At 39.7% G+C, this 25,500-nt stretch overlaps 1 protein-coding gene across 1 annotated transcript in view; it reads right to left on the reverse strand.

Moving 5' to 3' along the window:
* ANK3 (ankyrin 3) overlaps window positions 1–25,278 on the reverse strand; it is a 329,784-nt gene extending 304,506 nt beyond the window's left edge. Inside the window, exon 1 of the mRNA XM_029931727.1 lies at window positions 24,850–25,278. Within this exon, the coding sequence (XP_029787587.1) occupies window positions 24,850–24,963 (114 nt within the window). The 5' untranslated portion in view covers window positions 24,964–25,278. The remainder of the gene's footprint in view (window positions 1–24,849) is intronic.
* Window positions 25,279–25,500: the final 222 nt, after the last annotated feature.

Consider the following 25,500-nt stretch of genomic DNA (forward strand, 5'->3'; position numbering starts at 1 on the left):
TGGAGATGACACTAACGGGGAATCTGGGAATCGGAGGGCATATCACTGTGATGAACTGTAATTGTATTCGTGGTAGTGACAGTGACAATCATTGATGCTAATACTAACATAGGCATACTGTACTTCATTGTGTTTCCCTTTATTGTACTTCACAGATACTATGTTTTTGTTGTTGCTGTTGTTGTTGTTTTACCAGTTGAAAGACTATGGCAATCCTGTGTCAAACAGCTCTGCTGGCACATTATTGTCCAACAACATTTGTTCACTTCAGTTCTCTGTGTCACACTTTGGTAAATCTTGCAATATCTCAAACTTTCTTCTTGTTATTATTATATTTGCTATGGTGATCTGTTGTCAGTGATCTTTGATGTTGCTAATGTAATTGTGAGGTAACACAGATTGCAACCATATAAGAAGGGGAACTTAATTGATAAATGTGTGCCGGGCCATTCCTCCCTCTCTCTCCCTCTCCTCAGGACTCCCTATTTCCTGAGACAGACAATATTAAAATTGGGGCAATTAATATCCCTACAATGGTCTCTAAGGTGTTCAGGTGATTGGAAGAGTCCACTGACATGGCAGAATTCAGTGTTGTCTTACATGAAGACATTGCCACAAACACCCCCACTTTAAGGAACCATCACCCCAATTAGTCAGCAGCCATTAACATCAAGGCAAGCCCTCCACCTTTTAGCAATAAAGTATTTTTTTTAAGTTTATTCTGAGAAAGTGTGAGGAGGGAGGGGCAGAGAGAGGGAAAGAGAGAATCCAAAGCAGGGTCTGTGTTGTCAGCAAGGAGCCCAACTCAGGGCTCAATCCTGTGAACCATGAGATCATGACGTGAGCCAAGATCAAGAGTTGGGTGCTTAACCAGCTGAGCTACCCAGATGCCCCTAACAATAAAGTATTTTTAATTAAGGTATGTACATTGTTTTTTTAAAGACCATGCTATTGTACACTTAATAGACAACAGTATAGTGTAAACATAACTCTTACATACATTGGGAAACCAAAACATTCATTTAACTTGCTTTCCTGGCAATATCTGTTTTATTGCAGAGGTTTGGAACTGAACCCACAATATCCTCACGTATGCCTGTAATAAATTACCATACACATAGTCGCTGGAAGAATTTCACACACATTTAGTCTTTGTAAGATATACCAAGCCTCAGTCATCCCTTGCATAAAAGAGCAAAAATACTTAAAAGTATTGAATCACTGTATTTGGAAATTCTTTTTTAAAAAAGTCAACTGTTTTCTCTCCCTTTGAACTTCAATGCTAATGACCCTGGCAGGAAACATTTTTAGCATCTTCTCCAGGCCTCTGGGATACTATCTAGACAGAGCTAAACCTTTCTTCACTGCTCTCACTCTGAAATTGTTTAATGTCTGCAATTGTTACTCTGGCCCTAGTAGGTATTACATTTTTCAGTTTGGTGCCAGAGAGAAAATGCATAGCTACTCTGTATTCTGAGTGCATGCTTAAGAGATAGCGATATCATCTTAAGTTTCTAATATAAGTTATATGGAAACAACAAAATAGAGGTGTTTATTAACTCAGCTTAAAGAAATTCTGGGAACCATTATCCACAGCTGTAGTCCTAACTTTGTCTTGTTTGTCCTATTTGAAATATTAAAAAGTACCTTCTGGGTTTTAATATCAAAGTACCTTCTGGGTTTCTAAAATCTAGTTCACCAATTAGGGAATTGATTATTTAAAAATAGATCTTAACTTTAACATTTTATGTTGGTACAGACTCAACCTCTACATGTTTATGGCATGTTGCAGTGATATTAGAAACACATGATTGGCGTCCATACTTACTTCTGAACTGAAAGACAGGCATTAGTAAGATAAAGGACAGGATACATGTGAGTTACATGAGTGGCAATCCATAAATGATAAATTCACATGACTACCAAACACACAAAAAATACTCCTCTGCATTAATAATAAAATACTGCAAATTGAAACAATGGCACAAACACTGTTGAACTATGAAATTGGTGAAGAAAAGGAAGAGTTAACACTTTTAATGCTAGAGAGGGTATAATGAGGTCAACGTATTGCAGCCGTGTAAACTGGTTCAACTAGAACAGAAAGAAACTCGATAGTATGCTTTGTCAAGACATGAACATTTCTTTTACTCTCCAGTTTTTGTCTCATAGCAGACACACACACACACACACACACACACACACACACACACACACACTTTATATTTTAAATTTGGAGCCAAATACTACTCCTTTGTTTCTCCAGAGAAACACTGGAACCTAGTGATGCCCATGTGCCTGGTCCCAGGATGCCTGTGTTCAAATGGAGACCTATGCTCTAACATGTTCAAGGAAAGAAGGGAAGGAGGGAAGGAGGGAGGATATCATGAGGATTCAAAGTAACTTGGTAGCTAACTGACCTTGATATAGCTTCTTGAAAATGAGAGTATCCTTTTCACAGAATTACAAGGATCAAATTTGATAATACACATGAAAGGCCTTTGTTAACAACAAATTGATACATATCTTCTGAGATTTCAAGATTTTAATTTTTTTAGTTTTCCTCCTCAGTATCCTTTGATGTCCCTCTCAAAACACTATAATATCCTATCACGTCCTCCAGTGGACACACCTGCTCTAACATCATTTGTATTATTACTAAATTTACATAATTATACCACTGCATGAACATCCTATTGTACCCTCTGGGGTAAGGAAATTCGCCACCCCCCAGCAAATATTGTTCCAACAGAGTAACATTATTAAAAGTTTCTAATTACACTTAAGTTAACCAAGGCAGAAATACCATAGTATTAGTATCCAAGAAAGGATTGGAGCCCTGCGTTCATGATAGAATCTGCTCTTTAGATGGAGGCACATAGATGTCTTACATAACCGTTCCTACCAAAGGGAAGTTTGGTGTGACATCTGAGAGAAATTTGCTCCTAAAAGAGTATGCTTACATTTTTTATCAGAGTGCCTTTATAAAAAATTGAAACAGAGTATTCTCCAAGTGGGGCAACAGTGTGCTAAAAAGATTAGAATTTACAATTACCCGTTCTAACCATCTTTTTAGAACTCTATGCTTTTTTATGCCTAAAATGCCAAGCAAGTGTTTGGCTTTGAAATTACAGAAGGAAAACATGAATTCTTCCTCAAGCCCGAGAAGCTCTTTCACTTTTACATGCCTTGGTGGTAATTTCCCACTAGTAAAAGCCTTTGTCCTCCAGGCAAAGGAGAAAAATGTGCTAGAATGGCAATGGGCGCCTCACTTCTGCACTGATCATCAGCACACACGGTGTGAAAATGCCGTTTGTTTTCCTTCCAAGGTGAGTAGCCTGGTGAGGTGAGGAAAGCACCAGAATTACCAAGCCAGGAGCCCGTGTGCTTCCCTCTGCTGCACTGCAGGTTCTTTCCGACCCAACTCCCCCGTCCTTGGTGACATTTAAGGACAGAAAGTGCACTTTCCCTTTAACACGGATGCAGCTCTGTGCAAAGGACGGATGAGGTGATCTACTGATTTTAGAGATTAAATATTATAATTCTGTCAGTTTCAAATAGTAAAATGTTTCAGTCCTGGGTGTTTTAGAGGGAAGGGGCAGGGAGGAAATCTGTATTTTGGGTGGTGGGAGCCTGCTGTGAATACAGATGGAAATTTTATGGCTTGTTTAATGCTTGTCTATTTTAATAAAAAGAATAAATTCTAACAGCAGCATAATTTCATTCTATGCTCCATGTGTTGCAGTATTGAAATAAAAGTAGCTCTCTATCCTGGAATCTTTTCTCTCTCTGTAGTGTTCAGTTTATTCCAACTCTGCATCTGAAATTTATTTATGAAGAAGATCACGTTAGCTAAAAGGAGGGAAAGAAAAATCTCTAGGGATAATATGGAATACTCAACTCTCTCCATCTGTCTCTGTCTCTCTGTCTCTCTCTGTCTCTCTCTCTCTCTCTCTCTCTCTCTCTCACACACACACACACACACACACATACACAGAACAGAAATACTTTTTGTCTGGTTATGATACGAAGCAAATGATAGAACGTCACCTTTGAAGCAATGATATTCAGTCATGGAGAAGAAATAGATGTAAAGACTATTCTACTTGTTTTTATCACCCCACAGGAGCTGAGAGGACCAAAGTGAACCCTGTTTCTCTACTATAAGGCATTATACTGAACTCTTCAGTGTCATCCCTGGCAGTTAGTGTCTATTGTTAATAAATTTTCATTCATTGGTTATTCCACCCTCCAGAAGGGTGAATGTACTCCACAAAATTAAGGTGTAATCTACAAAGCAATGCTGGTTATTTTTACCAGAAGTAGAAATTGAAATGGAGACCAATTAAAATACAACAAGAAAGCAAATTACTTAAAATCTTGTTTGACAGGCTGGAAAGGGACCTGCTCCGCTTCCAGTAAGAATTTGACACTTAAGATACTGTTTTAGAAGCTATATACTGAAATTCTAACTCAGCCTGTGCGCATGCCTCTGAATGTCTCCCTTTGGTCTTCCTTTCTTTAAAAGGAAAACATAGTTTTAAAGATCCTTCTTTGACAGAGAAGCCTCTAAGAATTAACATTAAGGTTCAACAATGGTGCTGGGAGTCCTAACACTGGCTGTTTTGAGTGGAGGAGGGATACTGACTGGCAAATGGCACAAAGGAGCTCCCAAGGGTGATGAAATGCAATACATCTTGTAGGGGGAAGGAGATAAACAACTGTGCATTTGTCAAAACTGATTAAATATATACTCAGGATCACCGCGTTTGACTCCAGTAAATTACAACTGAGTTTAAAAAACTTTTCCCAGGATCATTAAAAAACAATAAGATTCTATGCACAGAATTTCAGAATTTTCTGGACATAGAATCTTAGGGCAAATAAACAAAAGGAATGCCTTTGATGAGCCTTTACTCGAAAGCTGAGGGATTCCTGGTGCCACATGTCTCCGCCTCAGTGCCATGCTTTCCCGAGACATCACCATGAAGGTTTTATTGTTATGAGATGAAAGCAAATATTGCTGAGAATGCAATTAAAAGCTCTACATTAAATTGCAAGTGCAAGCTAAAATTCTAAGCTAGGCACTCCTGCCACATTCCCCATGATGACACAGGGGACCTTGGGACTTCCCAGTACATCTGAAGCTAATGTGGCAGCCGAGATCCATAGCACAGAACAGTGAGTATAGGAAGGCCTCTCTTGAAAGAATATGTGTGTGTGCCTCATTTTTTGATAATTGGATAGTGAACCTCTAAGACAGATACATCAAGACCCAATTATTCTGATATAAAAGGATTTCTTTCCATTGTCAAGTGCCACCATGTATTTTACATTGCTTTATCCAGGGAACTTCCTGTGTAACAAAGCAACCTACTGAGCTGACCAACAGATCTATGTTTTATCTTTAAGAAACCAACAAACTGGACCGTTTTCTCTTATCTGCTTTGACTCTCAATTAAGCTCAAGTCTTTCATGAGATTAGATGTTTATTTCTATTAGAAGGAAGAGCTGCAAATACTGATATGCAGTTGTTAGGCTAATGAAATTAAAATACATAGAGATATACAAACACACATGAACACAAACATATAAGAAGAATTAGAAAAACATCCTCTCATGAGTTTTGGGGTGATGACATTCCTTACTGGTAATTAGAGCTTTAATATTAAATCAACATTTTTCATCAAAATATTATGTGTGCTTGCTCAAAAGGGTTTTTAAAAAAGGCCAAATGAGTACATTTTAATATTTTTGCAGAAGTCTTTAAAATGCAACTTCAAACAGGAACTATTTTTTCAATAAAAGCACATTTCAGAAAGGTTAAACCTAGTACATGTGATTAGAATCAGTTTGGCAAATTTTCAGAGCATTCTTATATCTCACATGTAATCAAGCTTCTTTTTATTAATGAACATATTTGCAAGAAAAGCCATCCTACTGTTTTTCAAGATAAATTTTTTTTTCATTTCTCTAAGCTTCTGAAATTTAACCATTTAAAGATGTTTTGTGGAAGAAAGGAATTAAATTGTTCATGCAGTTTAATATGAGATTTCTTTTTTTTTTTTTAACTTCTCACCTTTTAAAAACACTATAGGAGCTCCTGGGTGGCTCAGTTGGTTAGGCGTCTGACTCTTGGTTTCAGCTCAGGTCATGATCTCACAGTTCATGAGTTCAGGCCCTGCACTGGGCTCTGTGCTATCAGTGTTGAGCCTGCTTGGCAGTCTCTCTCTTCCTCTCTTTCTGCCCCTGCCCTGCTCGCTCTCTCTCTCTCTCTCTCAAAATAAATAAACTTAAAAGAATAAAAAAACAAAATGACGTTAAATCCATTGCTCACAAAGTGGAGGAATACATGAAAACATGTCACTATTTTAAAGGGTTTACTGTGAATATAACAAATACTTGTAGTATAGGGAAGAGCAAGAACATAACATCACAGTCTTATCAGAAGATTGACATAATCTAAATCTGAGATGCCTTTCAACTAGCATTTCTAAATCCATCAAGCCCAATGGCAATGGATGACAGCCTAGACAGAAGGCAATGACTTCCACATTTCTCAAAGCAATTCAGTAATTAATCTCCAGGCTCATCATGTATCAGCTCAGTGGTCTTCTGTTCTTTTAGGTGCTCCAAGTACAGAACTTCATACTGAAAATCCAAGTTAAAAGTCACCCTAAGGTACCATTTTTGCAAAGTAAAAATGTTATTAAGAGTCGATAGGAATAAGGGAAAGCAGGAAGAAAGATATCTTATACAAAGGTAAGCCAATCTCTCCTCATTCCTTTCTTTAATAGACCCTCAGATGCTCCATTTGATGACCTTCCCTCCTGCTGGGCTCCTCCCCCTCTCTGGCACCCACACTAAGCCATCCTGTCAGACCAGTTCTACTTCTCTTTCTGCAAGGTTTCTAATTCTGCTCCCTATGCTGTTTGCTCCCTCTTCTCAGTCTTCAGGGCCAGGGTCAACATCCACCTCTCTCTACCCTCTGCACTGGCAGATGTGTCCCTTCACATGGCCTCTATCTCACTTGTGTATCAACTGGAGAACTGTCTTAATTCTTTTCAACTTGTCTGTCTCCCTTACTAACCTACCAGTTCCCAAAGGATTACGAGCATGTCTTAGTCTTTGTATCTCTGTTTTGCATGTAGGTTAGGCATATAAATATTTGTTAAACTGAAGTGTTATTGAATCAAAACAACATGGGTGTTTTATATGCACTGCACTACAGAAATATTTTAGAATTTTGTTACGTTTACGTCCCTATTATTAGCCAAATTATTGGCAAATTAATTTGGCTAATTTTTCTGTTCTTTTTTTTATAACTTTTTTAAAAATGTTTTTTATTTATTTTTGAGAGACAGAGACAGTATGAGCAGGGGACGGTCAGAGAGAGAGGGAGACACAGAACCAGAAGCAGGCTCCCGGCTCTGGGCTAGCTGTCAGCACAGAGCCCAACGCAGGGCTTAAACCCACAAACCGTGAGATCATGACCTGAGCCGAAGCCGGACGCTTAACCGACTGAGCCACCCAGGCACCCCTAATTTTCCTGTTCAAATAGTTCCACATACTTTAGTGTCTAAGGATTCAGTCCATAAAAGTCTCTAAGAAGTCAACCGTTCGCTTACCTATTAAATTGGTTAACCTGAAATATGAAATATCAACCTTTGATAAAGCTTAACACATGACATTATTTGTTCCCCTCTTGTACCCAGCGGATATTGAACTATTTCCATCTGTTCTAGGGATTCTAGTGAATATTTTTATGTTTAAAGAAGAAAGCGGACACAAGAATAGGAGTGCAGAAGCCAAGAAAACAAAAAGGGAAAGGAAAATGTATGTATGTTTGGTACTTAATAATTACTTAGAAATAATTTTTGAGTCTGAGGAATAAAGTAATAGGAGATAGGACACTGGAAGATACAGAAGATAAGGCATTGGAGGGGACAGAACTCTTGTATCTTATAAATCTGTACTTATATACTGTTTATAAATATTCCTAATGTATTCACAGATCAGTCAGATGCATATATTTCAATGCCAACAAAGAGCCAAAGATAAAAGTGAAAGTGGAAAGATAAATCCACATACAAAACAGAAACAAAGTTCCTATGAAAATGGACTACACAGGTGCTCAGTCGTCTTCTCCCTAAAATGACTGTGACCTTGTCACAATCTTTTACAAATAGTGGCAACAACCGAGGCTGAGCTGTGTCGTACAGTATAAACCGGAGAATCTACTTACAGAAGACTGTCAATTCGGGGTAGCAAATGATAGCTAAAGAGGGAATAAAGGGGCCTTGCAACCATATCTTATGACTGGCTGAAGAACCAGGGAACATTTAACTTGGAGAGAAGATGCTAGCACCAGCACATCACTGTCTTCATCTGTATAAATAACTGGCAGATGGGGGGACATGACAGGGTGCAAGATTTAGTCTCAAAATAAGAGAGCATATTCTAACAATTAGAAGTGTCCAGAAATGGAGGTGGACTATGTTTAGAGGCAGGACATTTACAGTCAAAAGCAGAGACTGACAAGCCATTCCAAGAGCCATCCTCAAGGACAGGCAGGTTCTACAGAGGCTCTGGCTCTGTGACCTCAAAGGTCCCTTCCACCTCGAAGACTGCACGACTGGAGACACTCTGTGGGAATTTTCCACACAGCCCTGCCCTTCGAAACTGATGTATCTGTCCTTTACAGAAGTCCTGCAGGTTCGAATTCAGATTTGAACAGTAGCTCTTCTTTTCACTGAATCATATGTTTAAATCTGCAGTCCACAAATGTCATTACTGATACGTTAAATATGATTTGAGTGATTGGTATGAAAATGGAGGCATGATAGACTATTTTTTACATAACATCCCTGTAAAACAATTGGAAGTCATACTTTTAGCTCAATCATGTAAATTTCTGCAAAAGGTGATTTTCTTTGCACATAGAACATTTTACTTATGTAGCTTTGCAGTGGCCTACATCAAATGTTTTCTAATATAACAATGGCAGATTCCCTCGGACTATTTGGAAACTAAGTGATAAAGTAGTAAAGTTCTTTATTGTGTCCAATCCCCCACTGCCTGGTGGAAGGAGGCACACAGGCTAGGGGTCTCTCCAGGGGAGAGACATGGTGAAGGTCAATGAGTCCTTCCCATGGTTCAGGTGACATGGGTGGAGGAGGAGACAGCTTTGGCAAGTCCAAGTTGGGAATAATAAAAACAAGGTGATTGTGCTACAGCTTTTTATCACCTTGCCTATAGTTTTACTCTTCCATTTGCCTTGAGCCATTTTCCAGAAATATAAAGAAATAAATTATATTTAAAGTATATGAAACAAACCCCCCCCCCGTATGTATAATCTAAATTTGTGTGGGGTAAAAATAAATTTAAGCAAAAGATATAAAAAAAAAAAAAAACCTAAGAAGTAAGTAAAGCACATGATCCAGGGAGCTAAAGAGCCAGTGAAATAAAAGTAAAGCAAAAGACTGGGTATCTGGGTGGCTCAGTTGGTTAAACATCCTAGTTTTGACTTTGGCTCAGGTTATGATTTCATGTTTGTGAGTTCAAGATCCACATTGGACTCTGAGCTGATGACACAGAGCCTGGTTGGGATCCTGTCTCTCTCTCTCTTATTCTCTCTCTCTCTCTGCTCCTCCCTCACTTGCTATCTTTCTCTAAAAATAAATAAATAAACAAACTTAAAAAAAAGTAAAGCAAAAGCCAACTGGGTTCTAGATGAGACCCTATATAATAAAAGTAGGAGTCACTGCCCAAAGCTTGGTTTTAAGTTCTTCCCTCGTACACATGACGATTTGGTATGCATAAGGATTCACTGTGCTTATATGCTCAGGAGGTAACAGAAAATTTAGGAAAAAGTAATGCCCACTGATGACACAGGAAATTAAATTTTTTTTTATGTCTTTTATTTATTTTTGAGAGACAGAGAGAGACAGCGCGAGCAGGGGAGGGTCAGAGAGAGAGGGAGACACAGAATCCGAGCTGTCAGCACAGAGCCCGATGCGGGGCTCAAACCCACGAACTGTGAGATCATGACCTGAGCCGAAGCCGGCCGCGTAACTGACTGAGCCACCCAGGCGCCCCTGACACAGGAAATTAAAAAATGGTTTAGACTCCTAGAGGAGGAGTGACATCATATTCAGATGGAAGGCAAGACCCTCAAAAACCAAAGCTGAGAGAGTCTCGGAAGCAGGCAGTACAGAAGACCTCTCCCTGCATTACCATTTGCCTTAGCCCCACCGCATTCCACCAATTCTAATATACCTTGGGGTTGTCCCAGTTGCATCACCAGAAGTCCCACGTCCTGGGAAACCCCCCAGCTGGGGACAAAGAAGGCTGGCTAGTCACACCAACCCCAGGAGAATTTTAAGCAGAACCTCTCCTCTTGCCAGTTGAGAGCCACAGGCCTCAAATAGTGTCTGATGAACTCATGAAGGCTGGAAAAAGGGCACAGAGCCCTGGGCAGAGAGTTGTCATTATTGATTTGACACAACAGAGCCAAGAGGGCCTAGAAGAAGATACCCCCGGAATCAGTGGTAAGTCTGCTTCATGGAACTTGCAGCCCTGTAAGTGCACGAAGGAACCACTGGAGTCTCTCCATACCACTGTGGCAGCAGCCTTGACATAACTCAGACAAGGAAAGAAGAGCTGAAGTTGCAAACTTAGGGGCTATGCCAAGATCCAAAATCAAGATTCGTGACAGTTTTCATCTACAGATATTCATACACAAAGGACTATAGCTCCACACAGAGTTCCTAAGAGATGCAAATAAGTAGTCGTTGTAACAGTTAAGAGGAAAGAAAGGACTTTCTGTGGGAACAGAATGGGAGAGGGAGGCAGCAGGCAGCATGAACAGTCCCCGCCCCTGGGTTGGGGAGCCAGAGATGTATGCTCTGGGAAACAGAAAGGTAGTCAGTCCTTCAACATGTGTGGTTCTCGCTTCATAATAGACCTTGAATGCTGTGCTAAGGAGTCACCAACAGGAGGAGAGCAGATTGTGGATAAATGTGAAGCTCTGTTGTCCTTTGAGCCATTTTTCACAGTAACAAAAATTGAAATGAACTAAACATACAAAAATAAGACATAAATTGGATACATTTTGGTATATCCATTAAGTTGAATATCATACATCCATTAAAAACCTTACACAAACTTTTTTACTGACATGAACATAATGGTCAGGAGGTACCACCATTATCTCCATTACTTAGGGGGGAAAGGAAGAAAGAGAAGAGAAGGGAAGGAAAAAACAGAAGAGGGAAGAAGAAACTAAGTATATACATGCAAGAAAAATATTGGAAAAATATATTTCAAAATGATAGCAGTAATGCTTTCTCTGAGTGACCTTAGCCTCCCTGTGTTGAAGGCTGTGTCTACAATGTACATCAATTATTCACGTGGTGAGAAAGACGAAGGTAAAAGAACTGACGGGATGCCCCAGGACATTACGGGTAATCAAGCCAGGAACAAAGGTGGCAAACAGGTATTAAGTGCCGTCAAAGGCTCTGAAAGAGTCTTCTTTGATGGGACAGTAACATTTAGCAGGAAAGCCTATCTGCCCAAGGTTTGTCTGTTTCTCTGTAATTGTTCCTGGGAAACACAGATCAGACACAGCCTCGAAAGACCTTTTAGGAGAATCACCGAAACTGATCTTTTGCTGACTCGCTTCCTCTGAGTGACTCTGGGAGTCAAGGAGCAGCTGCCAGAGGGAGACCTTTAAATGCAAAGGTAAACCCATTAAAGCCTACCCAGGGGGAAAAGGACTGGCTTCTCACTCAGTTTAGAAGATCTACTGAGGCAACTGCTGCGGAATAAACCGAGGTGCAGAGCAATCCTGAGAAGGCCTCTGCACCTGCTCAGAACCCAGGGGCCCTGTGCCCTACGCCTCGTTCGGTGCGCTCTCCAGAAACCACATTCCTTCCCAATAGAAATTAATAAAAATTGGCTCTGGATTTAACTGCCTTATTTAGAACATATATAATATACATTTGGAATACATCCCAGATCTAAACATACATATGTACATGTATATATAATTATCAATATTACGTTTTATATAAATATATATTTTTCTCCACATACAAACATACGTATGTCTTTCATATACTTTTTACCTTGCTTGGAATTACCTTTAGTGAATCCACTTCCTTCGCTTAACTCACAACTCTCATTAAATACACTTAGCATAACATAAACTCATTTCTTCCAAGTGGATGAGAGTGAGAGGAAAGGAGTGGGGAGGTGGGAGGGATGAGCACTGGCTGAATCCCTGCCTTGTGCCAGGCACTTCATGTTCAATTTAATTTTGTCTTCATAACATCTCTTTGGAATAGGTGTTACTGGGGATGAGGGCACAAGAGGCTCAGAGAGGTTAAGTAACCAACTGAAGACTACACAGCAAAGAAAGGGCAGTGAGGAGGCTCACACTCAAACCTACATGACTCCACAGCTCACACCCAGTCCCACTCCTCATTCCACACAGCCTCCAAAAATCAGTCTCCCATTATTTCAGAGATCCTCAGCAGCACTTTAAAAAAAAGGCTGGATTAAGCTGTATGTGCGGATACAGCACAGCTCACATTAATAATTGAGGTTCTGCTAGAGCTGCGGTGCAGCTCTAGGAAAGCAGGTCAGAGCCGAGAATGCCAAATGCACCTCAGCTCACTCTCCCTTCCTGACACTGCAAACAAAACCCCACTAATCCACCAGAAAACAAAAAGATAATGCCTGTCAGATGCCAAATGATGGCTATGTAATTATTTTAATCTGATCCCATAGAAAATCCACTGAACCATGTTACGTAAAATCAAGTTACAACCAGCCAGTGGAGACAAGACTATCTAGTGAAGAGCTAGGACAAAGCCCAGGAACCGGATCCACACACACTGTGGAATGGGAGGAAGTCAGGCTGCCTTACCCACGCTGAGCATCTGTGGAAAACCAAGACGGGGGCTCACGCTAACACGGTAAACAGGAAAAACACCTATTTTAATGTATTCATGCTCACCCTCAAACACCTAATTCAGCTAAGATGAGCCACAATCAAAATCTTTGAAATGAATCACAGACAGGAATCGGGGAGGATTACCAGGATGGCTAATTCCACACTAAGGAAGACAAATGAATGCCTGAGTTTCATGTGCCTGGGTCACCGGTATTAATATATCAATTCTATTTGTAATAAATGTGGTTAGAATAAATGACCACAACAAAACCACTTATTTTTAGGTGGCAATGATTCCAGCTGAGGAGGAAGAGTAAAGCAGGGATCCTTAATAAAAAAATTAATTACACTCAGCATTTTTCAACATCAATATGGTTATCTTCTTATATTGAGGTAGGCAAATGTATTTTGAGTGTTGACAGAGCTAAGTAAATACACTCATTATGTTATTGAATCATGTTGCAGTGCACAGGACAGCAGGTCCTTACAGAAGGGGAGGTCCTTATAGAAGGACAGTGTGGGGATCTGGTGACCTCAGAGTCACCCAGCACATCCTCTCTCATTCACCCCCTAACCAGCCAGGTAGTAGGAATGTGGCTGGGAATTATGAGATTGGGCATTTGGGGGATTTACTGATAGAAAACAAAATGGACTGTTCAGGATTATGGCTTTGACAAATGTTGCTTCCCTAAGCAACAGTAAATCCACAGTGCCAAGGTCAATCATGATTTTTTCCCCCTGATTCAAAACAGCTCTGTGCTTTGCAGTAATACTTAATGTCCCCAATAATACTCAATGTAACATTTGAAGATAAAAACATAGGGTTTAAGTGATGCATCATTATTTCAAAAGCACTTCTTATCTAGTATTTGTCACATAAAACAAATGAACAATAACATTAGTAATGAGAAGGCACAAAAATGATTTAATAACCAATTAGAAAATAATGAAAAATAAAAATAAAAGCTTTCTCCAAATGCAAGTCTTCCATAAGCAGTTAATAACCTATAGGCAGAATAGTGAAAGAAGGGAAAGAACTTAGTCTGATGGCCATGAGTTCAAATTCTACCTCTGTCTCCTGGTCACTGTTAACTGTTAAAGTCAATGTCTGAGCCTCAATCTGCTCATGTGCAAAAGGAGAAGAAAGCCATGTAACTCAGAGACTCACCTTAGTGTTAACTAAGAGAACAGCCTTTTGTACCTGCCAATTAATTTATTGTAAATGGAGCCTATCTTTGCTAGCAGAGTTCCTACTGATCCAAAGTGAAGTGTGCTAGTTAGTAAAGTCTAACGTCATCTATTCTAAATAATCAAATTTTTTTGAGATTACCAATTTTTTTCCAAGTCCCTTCCCAAAATTAAAGCTTTTTATTCATTGCTCTTACCATCAAGGAAAAAAGAACATCACTTCATAAGGCCTTAAGAGGTCTATCCTCTCAAAGAACCTGGCAGCGCCTACAGTGACTCAATTCTAACATTTGTTGGTGTCGTCAGCTAAAGAGTTGTGTTTTTTTTCTAATGTTGGTGCTAATTTCTTGCCATTCTACAAATTGTTTTTTAATTTCCAATTTACGCTCTGAAAATTAGTCTGTTTTGAGGCTGTGAGTTCTTCAAAACCAGCTTCTTTAACAGTTTTCTCATAAAAATGGTAAGCATGAAACACAAGGCATCAGGAATATGCTCAGTTCAAAAACCAAGAAATCAACCAACAGAAAATGGTTTCACTATTTGTGTTCCCAAATACCAACATTCTGGGAACAAACTACTCACGCTTATTTTGCCATTAATATAATTATGGTCCTGTTGAGACAGGATGCATTTCAGGTAAATGTGCGACGTGAAAGTTAAATTATTTATTATATCCACATTATTACCCTCCTGCTGTCCATGCCCCATTGTGTATTTTTCTTTTGGGAAGAAGAAATAAATCACAAGAAGGATTTTACTAGGAATTTTCTAGGGGTGGAAACCCTAGCATGGCATCCTCATGGTTCAGGAAAGATTCATCTCCCAGACCCCAGTCTCCTGGGAAATGGCTCTCAGTGGTGACTTGGAAACGATCGTGTCTGTCTGATAGGGACTGAAGGGTGAGAAGTGGTGGAGTAAGCATGGGGCTGGGAATCCGACCCACCTGGGTTGGATTTCCAGCCTTACACTTAGTAATTATGCAACCTTGGGCTTGCTGAAATGTTGGAGAGTGTGCCTCCCCTAATCCAGAGAAGTAGGATACTAGCTCCCGTGCATGAGAACTGAATACAGTAATCTTCTTAAAGCACTCAGTGGAGCGCCTGGCCAGCTATAGTTCTTCAATGATTTACAGCTCAATAAAAGAAAGAAAAGGTAAATTCTTTTCCATATACTTTTGCTGGCAGGCATCTCTCTGTACTATCCTTCTGTGAAAAGTAAAAACTCGCTTAGAGACTGTAACAAAAATGTCTAATGAGAGATGTCCATATTTCAGGTTCCATCTTTCTTTTTGTTTTAGGGTGAATAGGGGTGTTTAATTACACTGATAATTCTTAGTGGCAGTTACTGGTGTGGGCTGATTTGGTACAGGCAGGGTGACTTGCTTTGTTTGATTGAAAACTATAAAGGCCTTCAAAGGTGGCAGTCTGACAAAGAAAGAAGTGGATGTGATGGTAAGGAAGACAGTCCACAGGCCACTCTGGGTTCTGAAACAAGGTATAGACCGTGATAACTCCCTATCGGCCAGATCATGCACTCTTCCCTAGGTCCCCAACTACCCTGAAATCGTCTAACACCTCTTTGGTGGCCACATTACCTGGGGGGGGGGGGAAACTTACTAATAATGAAGTACATATACCTTATAGACACACTGTATAGACACTTTATATATATATATATATATATATATATATATATATACACACACACACATATATATATACACACACACACATATATATACACACATATATATATGTATATATACACAAAAACATAAGTAAATATATCCCGTGAAGAGTGCTTTCATTCAGCCCTAAATACTCTTCCTCTCTTTAAGTATTTTAACACTTATGCCCAAATCTGCAAAATAAAGTTCATTTGTTAAAAGAATTATTTGATACTTCTACCTTTACATATGATTCTTAAGCTTTCTTTATTATCTACCTACCATTTAACTCCTGAGAGACACTATTAATAATAGTGTTAATGGAAAATGTAACATGTAAGTCTTTGGAAGAATTTCTCAAAATGACAGATTTAATTCCCCAAGTGCTATAAAAAAAAAAAGTTTGCAAAGAGCTAAATTGCAGGACTCAAATGACTTTTTGAAGATACCAGCTTATCAGTAACATTTCATTCATCAAATACGTTTCTGAGGGCTTGCTAGCTCTTAAAAGCATTCCCTTGTTTCCTAAGCTCCTCCACTCTGGTCTTGGCTATGGTCACTTTGTTACATTTGAGAGCCCATAAGTCAAGGAAGGGAAGCTGGAAGCTCTAGCTAACTTCTCCCTTTGTGCCAGGAACCTGACAAAATGCCTCTACAATATTTTGACTCCTTATAATATGTATGCAAGTAAATAATTCTTATTCCCATCTAACCAATCTGGAAACTGAGACCCAAAGAAATTTAGTTCAAGGCCACACAGCTAATCAGTGGCAGCTGTGATACAAATTCTTATCTAGGCCCATGGATTGTAATACTTAGCCTCCTCCCCACACCTTCCCCCCATGGCTTGCCTGCTTTATTAATGTTTTTAATCCTCTACTAAACACAATTTACCATATTTTCATACCTTTGTCAACTGTATAGATCTCTTAGAAAACCGTATCATGAAGATAAAATAATGCTATTCATAATAGTGAAATTACAAAGTTTTCAGGGATACTTACTGTAGATTATAAATGTTTTAGTGTCACTGGCTTCCAGTCATTTGAAAATCTTGGACTTACTTCCAACACTGTCTAGCCAAGTTCTCTGTCCCTATTCATTTCCACACAGTCCATATATCCTTCCTCTCCTATGGTGATGGTACTGGTTGGCTTTCGTTCTGCCAAACCTGGCAGATATGAATGTTAGTCTCTATCCATTCTAATAGGCTTCATATAAATTCAACAGAACTGATGATAGATCCTAATTAGTAGAAGGTAAACTATGGCTGAGAAATAGTTTATTGCAGCCAACTAAATCTAAATTGAAATCTATACATTATATAGGCAACTCCTATTTTTGACAGTGGTAGGTCATTCTTTCTCATGATGGCACCTTGGGTCCAAGATAGCATTACTGTAATGAAGGGGCTAAGCACCAGATCTGAACTATACATAAAAGATCCAGGCTCCATGTCCATTGCTCTGGAATGAACTTTTAACTTACACAAACAAGAAATGGTCTGAGTAAAAATATACCTGATTCCTTGTTTTTGAATGTTACCTTTCTACACAAGAATTTCTTTAGATTACAATTTGAATTACATGCCTGACAGTACAACATGGTATTTGGACACCATCCTTCAACATTTAACCTATTCATCAATCAACAGATAGAAGCTTACAATCCTACTTTGTTTCAGTGCCTGGATTCCTCTTAAAAGTTATTTTTAATGTGCACTGATTTAAATGTACACCAATTAAAGTGTTATGATTTAGACAATATTTGGAGTTTTCAGTGAAAGACAAGTAATTTATAAAAATTCAATGATTAAATTATTTAATTTTTAATGTTTCAGTGGTGACCATTCTTCTCTTGACATAAGAATCCACCAGAGGCTCCTATTAGTAAGAACCTCCCTTAAAAAACAAGCAAGCAAACAAAACCTATCCCATAGTGGTTCTGATGGCCCAAGAAGGGGAGCCACACAGACCTTGATTCCAAGCCCAGTTTATTTTTTGTGACTAAGGCAAGTTACATAGTTACATAACAAACTTAGGCTTAGGCTAAAGCATCTGGACATGTGGATAACATGATGGCATAGTGTTAACATAAGCCAGTGCTAATCCAGCAACAAAAAATACCTATTTTTCTCTCTGGGTTTTCACTTTACCTGCATCGAATAGTACAAGCAGAATATCAAAGAGCAGGTGGATGGGCCTAAAGCTCTCATCCTTTACATGCCAGTCCCCGGCACGACAGGAATAATGTAGCTCCCCAGTACATTCGTGTTGAATGGATACCAGTTAAATGTAGTAAGATTACTGTATTTTTTCTAATAATATAACTACAAAAAAACTACAAAGCACTGCCAAATCCTTTTTCCTCAAGCATACCTACTGAAACCATTTTTCTGTTTTGAGATTCAATAAAACACACACACACACACACACACACACACACACACAATACTACATCATCTTACCAAAGGCAAATTAAGAGACAGAAAAGACCATGAGCCTGTAGAATAATGAAGGGACAGTTCAATAATTATAGTATGTATGCTGGTGACAAAATCAACAAAATTTTAAATAACATGTTCAGACATTAATAAATGTATAAATTATACCTAACATGATCTTGCACTCATTATGATGGTAATTGATCAAGAGCAAGAAAGTGTTAAGTTTTTCTTAAAACAAACATGACTTTGAGAATAAAAAATGTTATCATGATAGTAACAGCATAGAGAACCAATCAGCAGACAAGTTTTATGTGATTATTTCCCTATTCCTAAATACCATGGCACATCAAAGGACAAAGGTTTACAACTTTTCTTTTTTTATTAAAAAATTTCTTCTTTAATATTTATTTATTTTTGAGAGAGAGAGAGCGAGAGCGAGCAAGCAGGGGAGGGGCAGAGAGAGGGAGACACAGAATCCAAAGCAGGATCCAGGCTCTGGGCTGTCAGCACAGAGCCCAACACCAGGATCAAACTCATGAAACACGAGATCATGACCTGAGCTGCAGATGATACTTAATTGACTGAGTCACCCATCGCCCCAGGTTATAACTTTCCTGGGAGTGAGCTAAGCCTTATTCCGTCCATCCTCTTCCAAAGGGAAGAAGAGTAGAGATGGACAGCCACTTGTGCTCCGAGGGGGCTTACCTGCCTGGCTTCAGACAGTGGACCTGCTGGCACAACCCCTAAAGGCTCAGTTTGGAAACTGCTCATTTTTCTGCTCACTATGAACATCAATAACAACAGCAACACCTACCACTATACAGCTCTTGTTCTGTGCCAAGTACCATTCTAATATTAATTAATTCATTCATTGAAATCTCATTACAGCCCTGTGACTAAAGCAGATACTACTATTATATTTATTTTGCAGGTAAAAAGACTGGGGCACTGACAGGCTAAATAACTTCCCAAGGTCACAGCAGCTAAGAGTGCTAGTTCCTAAACTCAGACCATCTTACTTATAGTCCACACTCTTAATCACTGCACTGTACTGCCTCTCGGCCATCCACCTCCCTCCCTCCCATCCACTTCCTACTCTACAAGCACCAGTTTGGAAACAGGTGATTATGATACCATCTCTGCCCTCAAGGAGCTTATAGTTTCCTGGGTGAAACACATGAAGCTTATACTTATGGTGCAGAGCATAAAGGATGCTGAGAGAGAAACCAGGGTCACTAGAGATCTGGAGTCTATGTTCTCAGCAGAACAGGAAACAGAGTGTGTTTCCTTTATCTGACACAGGTCTATACAACCCTCACCCTCAAAAGTCCAGTCACTATCATACAAAACCTCCCTCTGCCTGGTATCTTCCATCATGGGTGCCATAGGTACATCTGAAGTGAGGCATGGAGAAGGCCTGTAAATGTCAGGAAGTAACGAGCTTCTATAGCAAGAGATAACACTCAGTAATTTATGTCTCTTGAAATGTATTCTCAAATCCTTAAATTGCTCTAATCCTAAAAGAGACTGCTATATTTTTATGACAATAAACCTACTGGTTAAATATGGATTCAAAGTGCTATGATCCAAGTGTAAGTGTAAAGCCAACACTTAGAAGTTGCAGGACCTCAGGCAAGTTATTTATTCTCTTTAAATCTGCGTTTCAGCTATAAAAATGTGGGGATGAAAATAATACCTGCCTCATACAGAATTTGTGAGAAAAATAGTAGAAAAATCCATGGGAATCACTCTGCACATAACTTGGTATACAGTGAGCACTTAAGATGTTATGTTAGTATAGCAATGTGTCTTTGAGGATTTGAAGTCCTGGCATTGATAATTTTCCATTTGTTTTCAAAAAAGTTAAAAAAGTAAATTTTTCAGGTAAAACATTAAAATCTATTGCAAAGAGTAAGAAAACCAGACACACTGCCATACTATACTGGGTTACTTAGCAATATAAAGCTTGCATTGAAGGCTCCCAATGTCTAGGACATAGCTGATCACTTAGAAGATTCTCTGAGTCAAGTCCATTTTGATATGTGGCTGTGAAAATATCAACTACATACGCTGTTCTGTGTTGTAGGTAAGAGCACAAGCTAGAGAGTTAGACTTTTCACACTGGAGTCATAGATCTACCACTAAATAGTATGGGATCCCTTAATGGGTTCATGCCTCAGTTTCCTCATTTGTAAAATGGGGATAATACTTTCTTTGTAGGGTAGTTGTAGAGATTAAATGAGCCTCTACCTACAAAGCAATTTAAAACCCTACCTGGTACATTTTAAGTGGTCAATAAATGCACTGGGAGAAAAGACATGAATCCAGGAAATTTAATTATTCATCTTCCGCTTCAAGCCAGGAACTTGGCAGTTACCCTAGAATCCGATCTCTCCCTCTCACATCCTACACCCAGTCCATTGCCAAATTCTGTTGAGTCTTCCCCTAAATATCTCTTGCATGTAACACCCCCTCTCCACTGTCATAGTCTCTGTCCTGGTTCAGACCCTCGGCATCTCTCATTCCTGAATCACCACCAGTGCTTCTGTGCTTCCGAAAGGCTCTCCTGGCTGCTGTCTGCAGCACGGGACGCCTGAGAGATGGTTTGTAACCATAAAGCTGTTCAGTTCCTCTTCCTACTGCCTCCATTTAAGTTGGTTCAAATCCGTCTCACCTTAAGCAGGGCAATTTACAACCCTGTGAAATAGGATACAAAGGTTTCATGATCTGACTTCTGACTACTTTCCAAAGCATACACTCATATCCCTTTGCTCCGTATTTATGTTTGCTTTTCACACACTTGAATGTTCCCTCTTATTTCCACCATGGTGGGCATGGGATTCCTGTCCTCCTGCCTGCCTATCTTACTCATTCCTTCCCCCGAGACCCGTCTTTGAGCCCATCTGAGTTGAACTGGGAGACTTCCGGTGGGCTCCTGTGGCTCCCTTTCCATGCATTAGGAAGGGTGACTGGGGTCTCCTCTCCCTGCAGGGAGTCCCTGTACTGTTGCCACTCTGCCTCCTGTAGCTTTGCCTCCAACGCTGAATGCAATGCCTGATCCACAGAAGTCACTCAGTAAATGTTTGCTGAATGAATGCATCAGTGCAAAAATGAAGCAATAAATATTCATTCCTGCTCTGCCACTGAATAGCTATTTAGTGAGTCTGACATCAGCAATTAGAAAAGATATTAATCATAAAATTAACCATTCCTTTATCCTAGTACAGCCTGTGTCAGTGATACATATCAATGTTTCCTTTTTTAGCATACATATCCTTAGATCACCTCAAACATTTTTTTGATAGGACATAATAAATATATACAAGCATACTTGTGAACATTTAAAAAATTATTGAATAAATTAAGGTTACTTCTCCTAATAGCCCTCATCATTGAACTGTACCTTATAGTTTACATGGAGAGAAAGCAAAATATCCAGGTAATGTGGCACCAGAGGCCAAACACAACAAGTGAAGTGCGGGCCTCAGAGTATTCATGGCTTCTAGCCCTCATGTGTCATGGTAGCTGGGGCATCCATGGACCACCGCCCGTGGGCCAGGACCTTGCTCAGTGCAGGGAATAGAAAGAGTTCCTCTCTGCAACTTTCTCTGTTGGGGCATGGATCCAATATTGCCCCTCCCAAAGGCACCCTGTCTACCTCTGGCACTCCGCCCAGTCACTGCCAGCATTAGCAGCCCATCAGGAGAAGAGAAGAGTGAAGGGGAAAATCTATCAGTGAAGAGCAATGGGAAAGTGTGCATAAAGGAGATTGGTGAATGCAGTGGAAAGACACTTTTAAACAAAATACTTAGGGAAAGTTGTTTTGTATTTGCTTCGAGTCAGAAAAATTGGGATAAAAAGATTAAAGTCCATATAGAAGCATTTCCTTATAGCAAATAGGAAGATTTTCTTTTTCTTCTTCTTTTTTTTTAATTTTCTTTTTCCTGACACTAATGTTGCTGCAGCAAGAATAAAACACACCATTATTAATTTTCAAGTAATTATAAATTCCTAGAAGTTTTCTATTTTTTGATCGCTTAATTCATGGTTACCAATATTCATAACAGACCAAATGCACAATCATGGATTTTTAAAACAACTGATGAAATGTGAATCTAATGTTAATTTTATTATATATATGATTTGATTATAATACTAATATCTCATAGTGTGTGATGCTATGTCATATAGATATCAGGAAAGGTTCATCTTGGGCTTGTTTAACCTGAACTGCAGAGTACCATTAATCAAATTCCTTATTTTACAAAACAGATATTCCTTACGTTTATTTGAAGCTTTTCTATTTTGTGGTTTTATGAAATTACTCACTATTACTTTCATGTAAATAAAAGATCCTAGAGGATATTTCTACATATAAAGCAAGAGCAATGAACCCCCACAATAACCCACAAAGTACATAAAAGCAGCTCCTCCAATGGATATGGGACCTATAACTTGGAGCAAAATACCTACTAGCCTTCCTCAGGACCTTAGGAAAAGGTAGGAAAAAGAAATTCAAGTCAAAACAATTTACTTTGTAGACAATAAGTGGTATATATGCTATACAGTTGAAAAAGAATCTAGATTATGTCTGGAAAGCAATCTAATCTTGACTTTGTACTTTGAAATCCCTGGACTGTGAATACTAAATCTCCTGAAATACATGTACCTTTGATAGGGACTATACATGAATTAACTAGTACAATGGCAATGAAAGTGTTATCCACGAGGCACTTTCTGGATAAACTCTGTGACTGTCCTGAGAACAAAACATTTAAATCTGCTTGCACATTGACATAGCAATATTGATATTTCTCCATGTTCCCTTCTGGTTGCTAAGAGATTTACACTGGACAGACTGTTGTACTCATAACAAAGCACTTTGGTCCACAAAGCATTTGCTTCAGCTCAGTGAGTCCAGAAGCTCCCTTTACCTCACCCCTTCCCTATTTTGCTTCCAAGTCAAACAGGGGCCCAGGCCCCAAGGCAGCGCGCCTGTCATCGCTACAGGAAACTGCGGGGCATAAGCCTGGCTTGGCTGACAAGCCTCATACAGAGTATTAACAGCAGTGATGTGATTGTATCTTTACACAAATATATGTACCTTCTTTCCTCATGTTTCTTAGAAGCCAGTTTATCATGGTGGGAGTGGGTGAAAATGTGTGGAGAGGGGGCGCTCTGTCTGTAGTGACCTGCCCACAGACGATCCTAAAACAGTGCAATTAGACCAGAACCTAGCACAACATGGCAATTCCACAACTCTGCTATGCAAGGCTCTGAAATATGCCTGCCCAGGATGTCTTAACCTGAGTTTGTACTTTTGTGAAAATCTATTCAAGAAGTTTATCTACAAGAATATTGAAGTAGGAACCATCTATATTTAACATCTTGCAGCAAAGCGACTGTACCACTCCAAACTCAGTCTCACAAAGTCTGTCACATAACAAAAGGCAGAGTGGCTTCTTTCACAGATCTTAACTCTGAAGAAAATGGCAAAGGCACCAAAAATGTTCATGATCAGCCCTGAAGAGAGGTACATGTGCTGGATGAAATCTGCATGTCATTTAGAAGACACATGCATCAATGCTCAGAGCAAATTAAGATGATCTTTCCCTTGGGAATTCTCACAAAGAGACATAAAAATGCTTTATGACCTGACTTTCATATTCAGATCACAGAGTTTTAGTCAATTTTTATTAATTGCTGTGGAAGAAAAGTGCTTTGGGCCCTCACTCCCCAGCGGGTACCTAGGAGTCATATTTAAGGGCATAGCGACCAAATAGTAAGTACTCTCCGGCTGTAATAAAACACCACTGACCTAGAATATTCCTCCTCTCTCCCCGCTGCCATAGAATATCAGTCGGGGATGATCAATGCCCATGCTTTAATCAGAAGCAATCAGTGGTGAAGGCTGCTTCCCTGCCCTGCCATGGGAATTCCTGCATTCAGGATAATCCCTCTCACCCAGAGAGAAAAACAAACCTCTGTGACTGTAGCTTCATTTAACAAAAGAAAGTCATTTCTGGCAGCTTGTTTCCATTGCACAACCTAACTAAAAGCACCTTAGAGAAATAAGAGGCAAAAGGAGAGAAAGAAAGAGGGAAAAAGCAAAGCAGGAAATGACTTTTCTGCTGCGTCTTTAAGGTCACAGATGTGCCTGAGAAACGCACACATGTGACAGTAGTTCTAGCACAAAAGCTCTTTTTCCATGAGCCAGACCTCCAACAAGTACAAAGACGGGCTTGCTGGCCTCTGCCTCAGACCGAAGTCCATTTAACCTTGATGGGGCTGGGAAGAAACTACTTTGAACTCCCTTGCAACACCTTTCTGTGTCATGGCAACATGCCCCTGCCTGTGTCAAGTGCAGGCGCACCTTCCGCATCAGCACTGCAATCACCCCCACACAGGACAAAATCTGCCCCTGCCTAGCCCATCCTCTGGACATGGTCGGCCACTGGGTTTTATCATCTGTTCCCAATTTATACTCTACACAACACGTAAAAATTACCCTTAATGCTTCTAACAGACACCAGAAGGAGATTAAAACAAAAAGGATCCAGGCAAGATGCATGCTCTGGCGTATACAACTACCTTTTTCTTCCGATCCCGGGACCGTTTGCGGTGTTTCCTTTTCTTCTCAGTCTCCTCCTCAGCATTGATTTCTAAATCCCTGTTCTTCTTCAATTGTGAGGCTGCATGAGCCATAATGCATTGAAAACGCTCTTCTCAAGCAGGCAGGGCTTCCTTGTATAAGGTGATATCCTCAGGCACCTTGGGCCGGGCTCACAGTAGCATTCCAATCACTGGAGAGAAACCTTTGACCAGAAGCAGGAAGACATTCAAAATGCAGAGATGCTGTTGAAGCTGAAGCTTTTAAAAACCCAAAAGACGGCTTCCAGACTTCATCCTACACCTTCCTCTACCTGAACCTTTACACGAGAGTGCAGCCATCGTAATGCATTTATCGTAGTGAAAAAGACAGCTGGGACAGAGGAAGCTGTATTATGGCTGTATCCCCTGCCACCAGCTGGAAGTGTCTAAGTGATTCCTCGGAAGGGGGAATGCTGCAAAGGATGGTTCTCTGAAGGGAAAAAATCCAGAGTCACCACACATGCAGGAGCGAAAATCCAGCACTAATTCGGAAAACCTATTTTAGAATCCTTCGGAAAAAAGACAGGGCTGCAATTTATACATCACCACTAGTTCTGCACAGAGCATAATTTAACCCGTAATAGAATGGAG

This window comes from Suricata suricatta, chromosome 2, assembly GCF_006229205.1.
Source record: "Suricata suricatta isolate VVHF042 chromosome 2, meerkat_22Aug2017_6uvM2_HiC, whole genome shotgun sequence".
Classification (NCBI taxonomy): Eukaryota; Metazoa; Chordata; class Mammalia; order Carnivora; family Herpestidae; genus Suricata; species Suricata suricatta.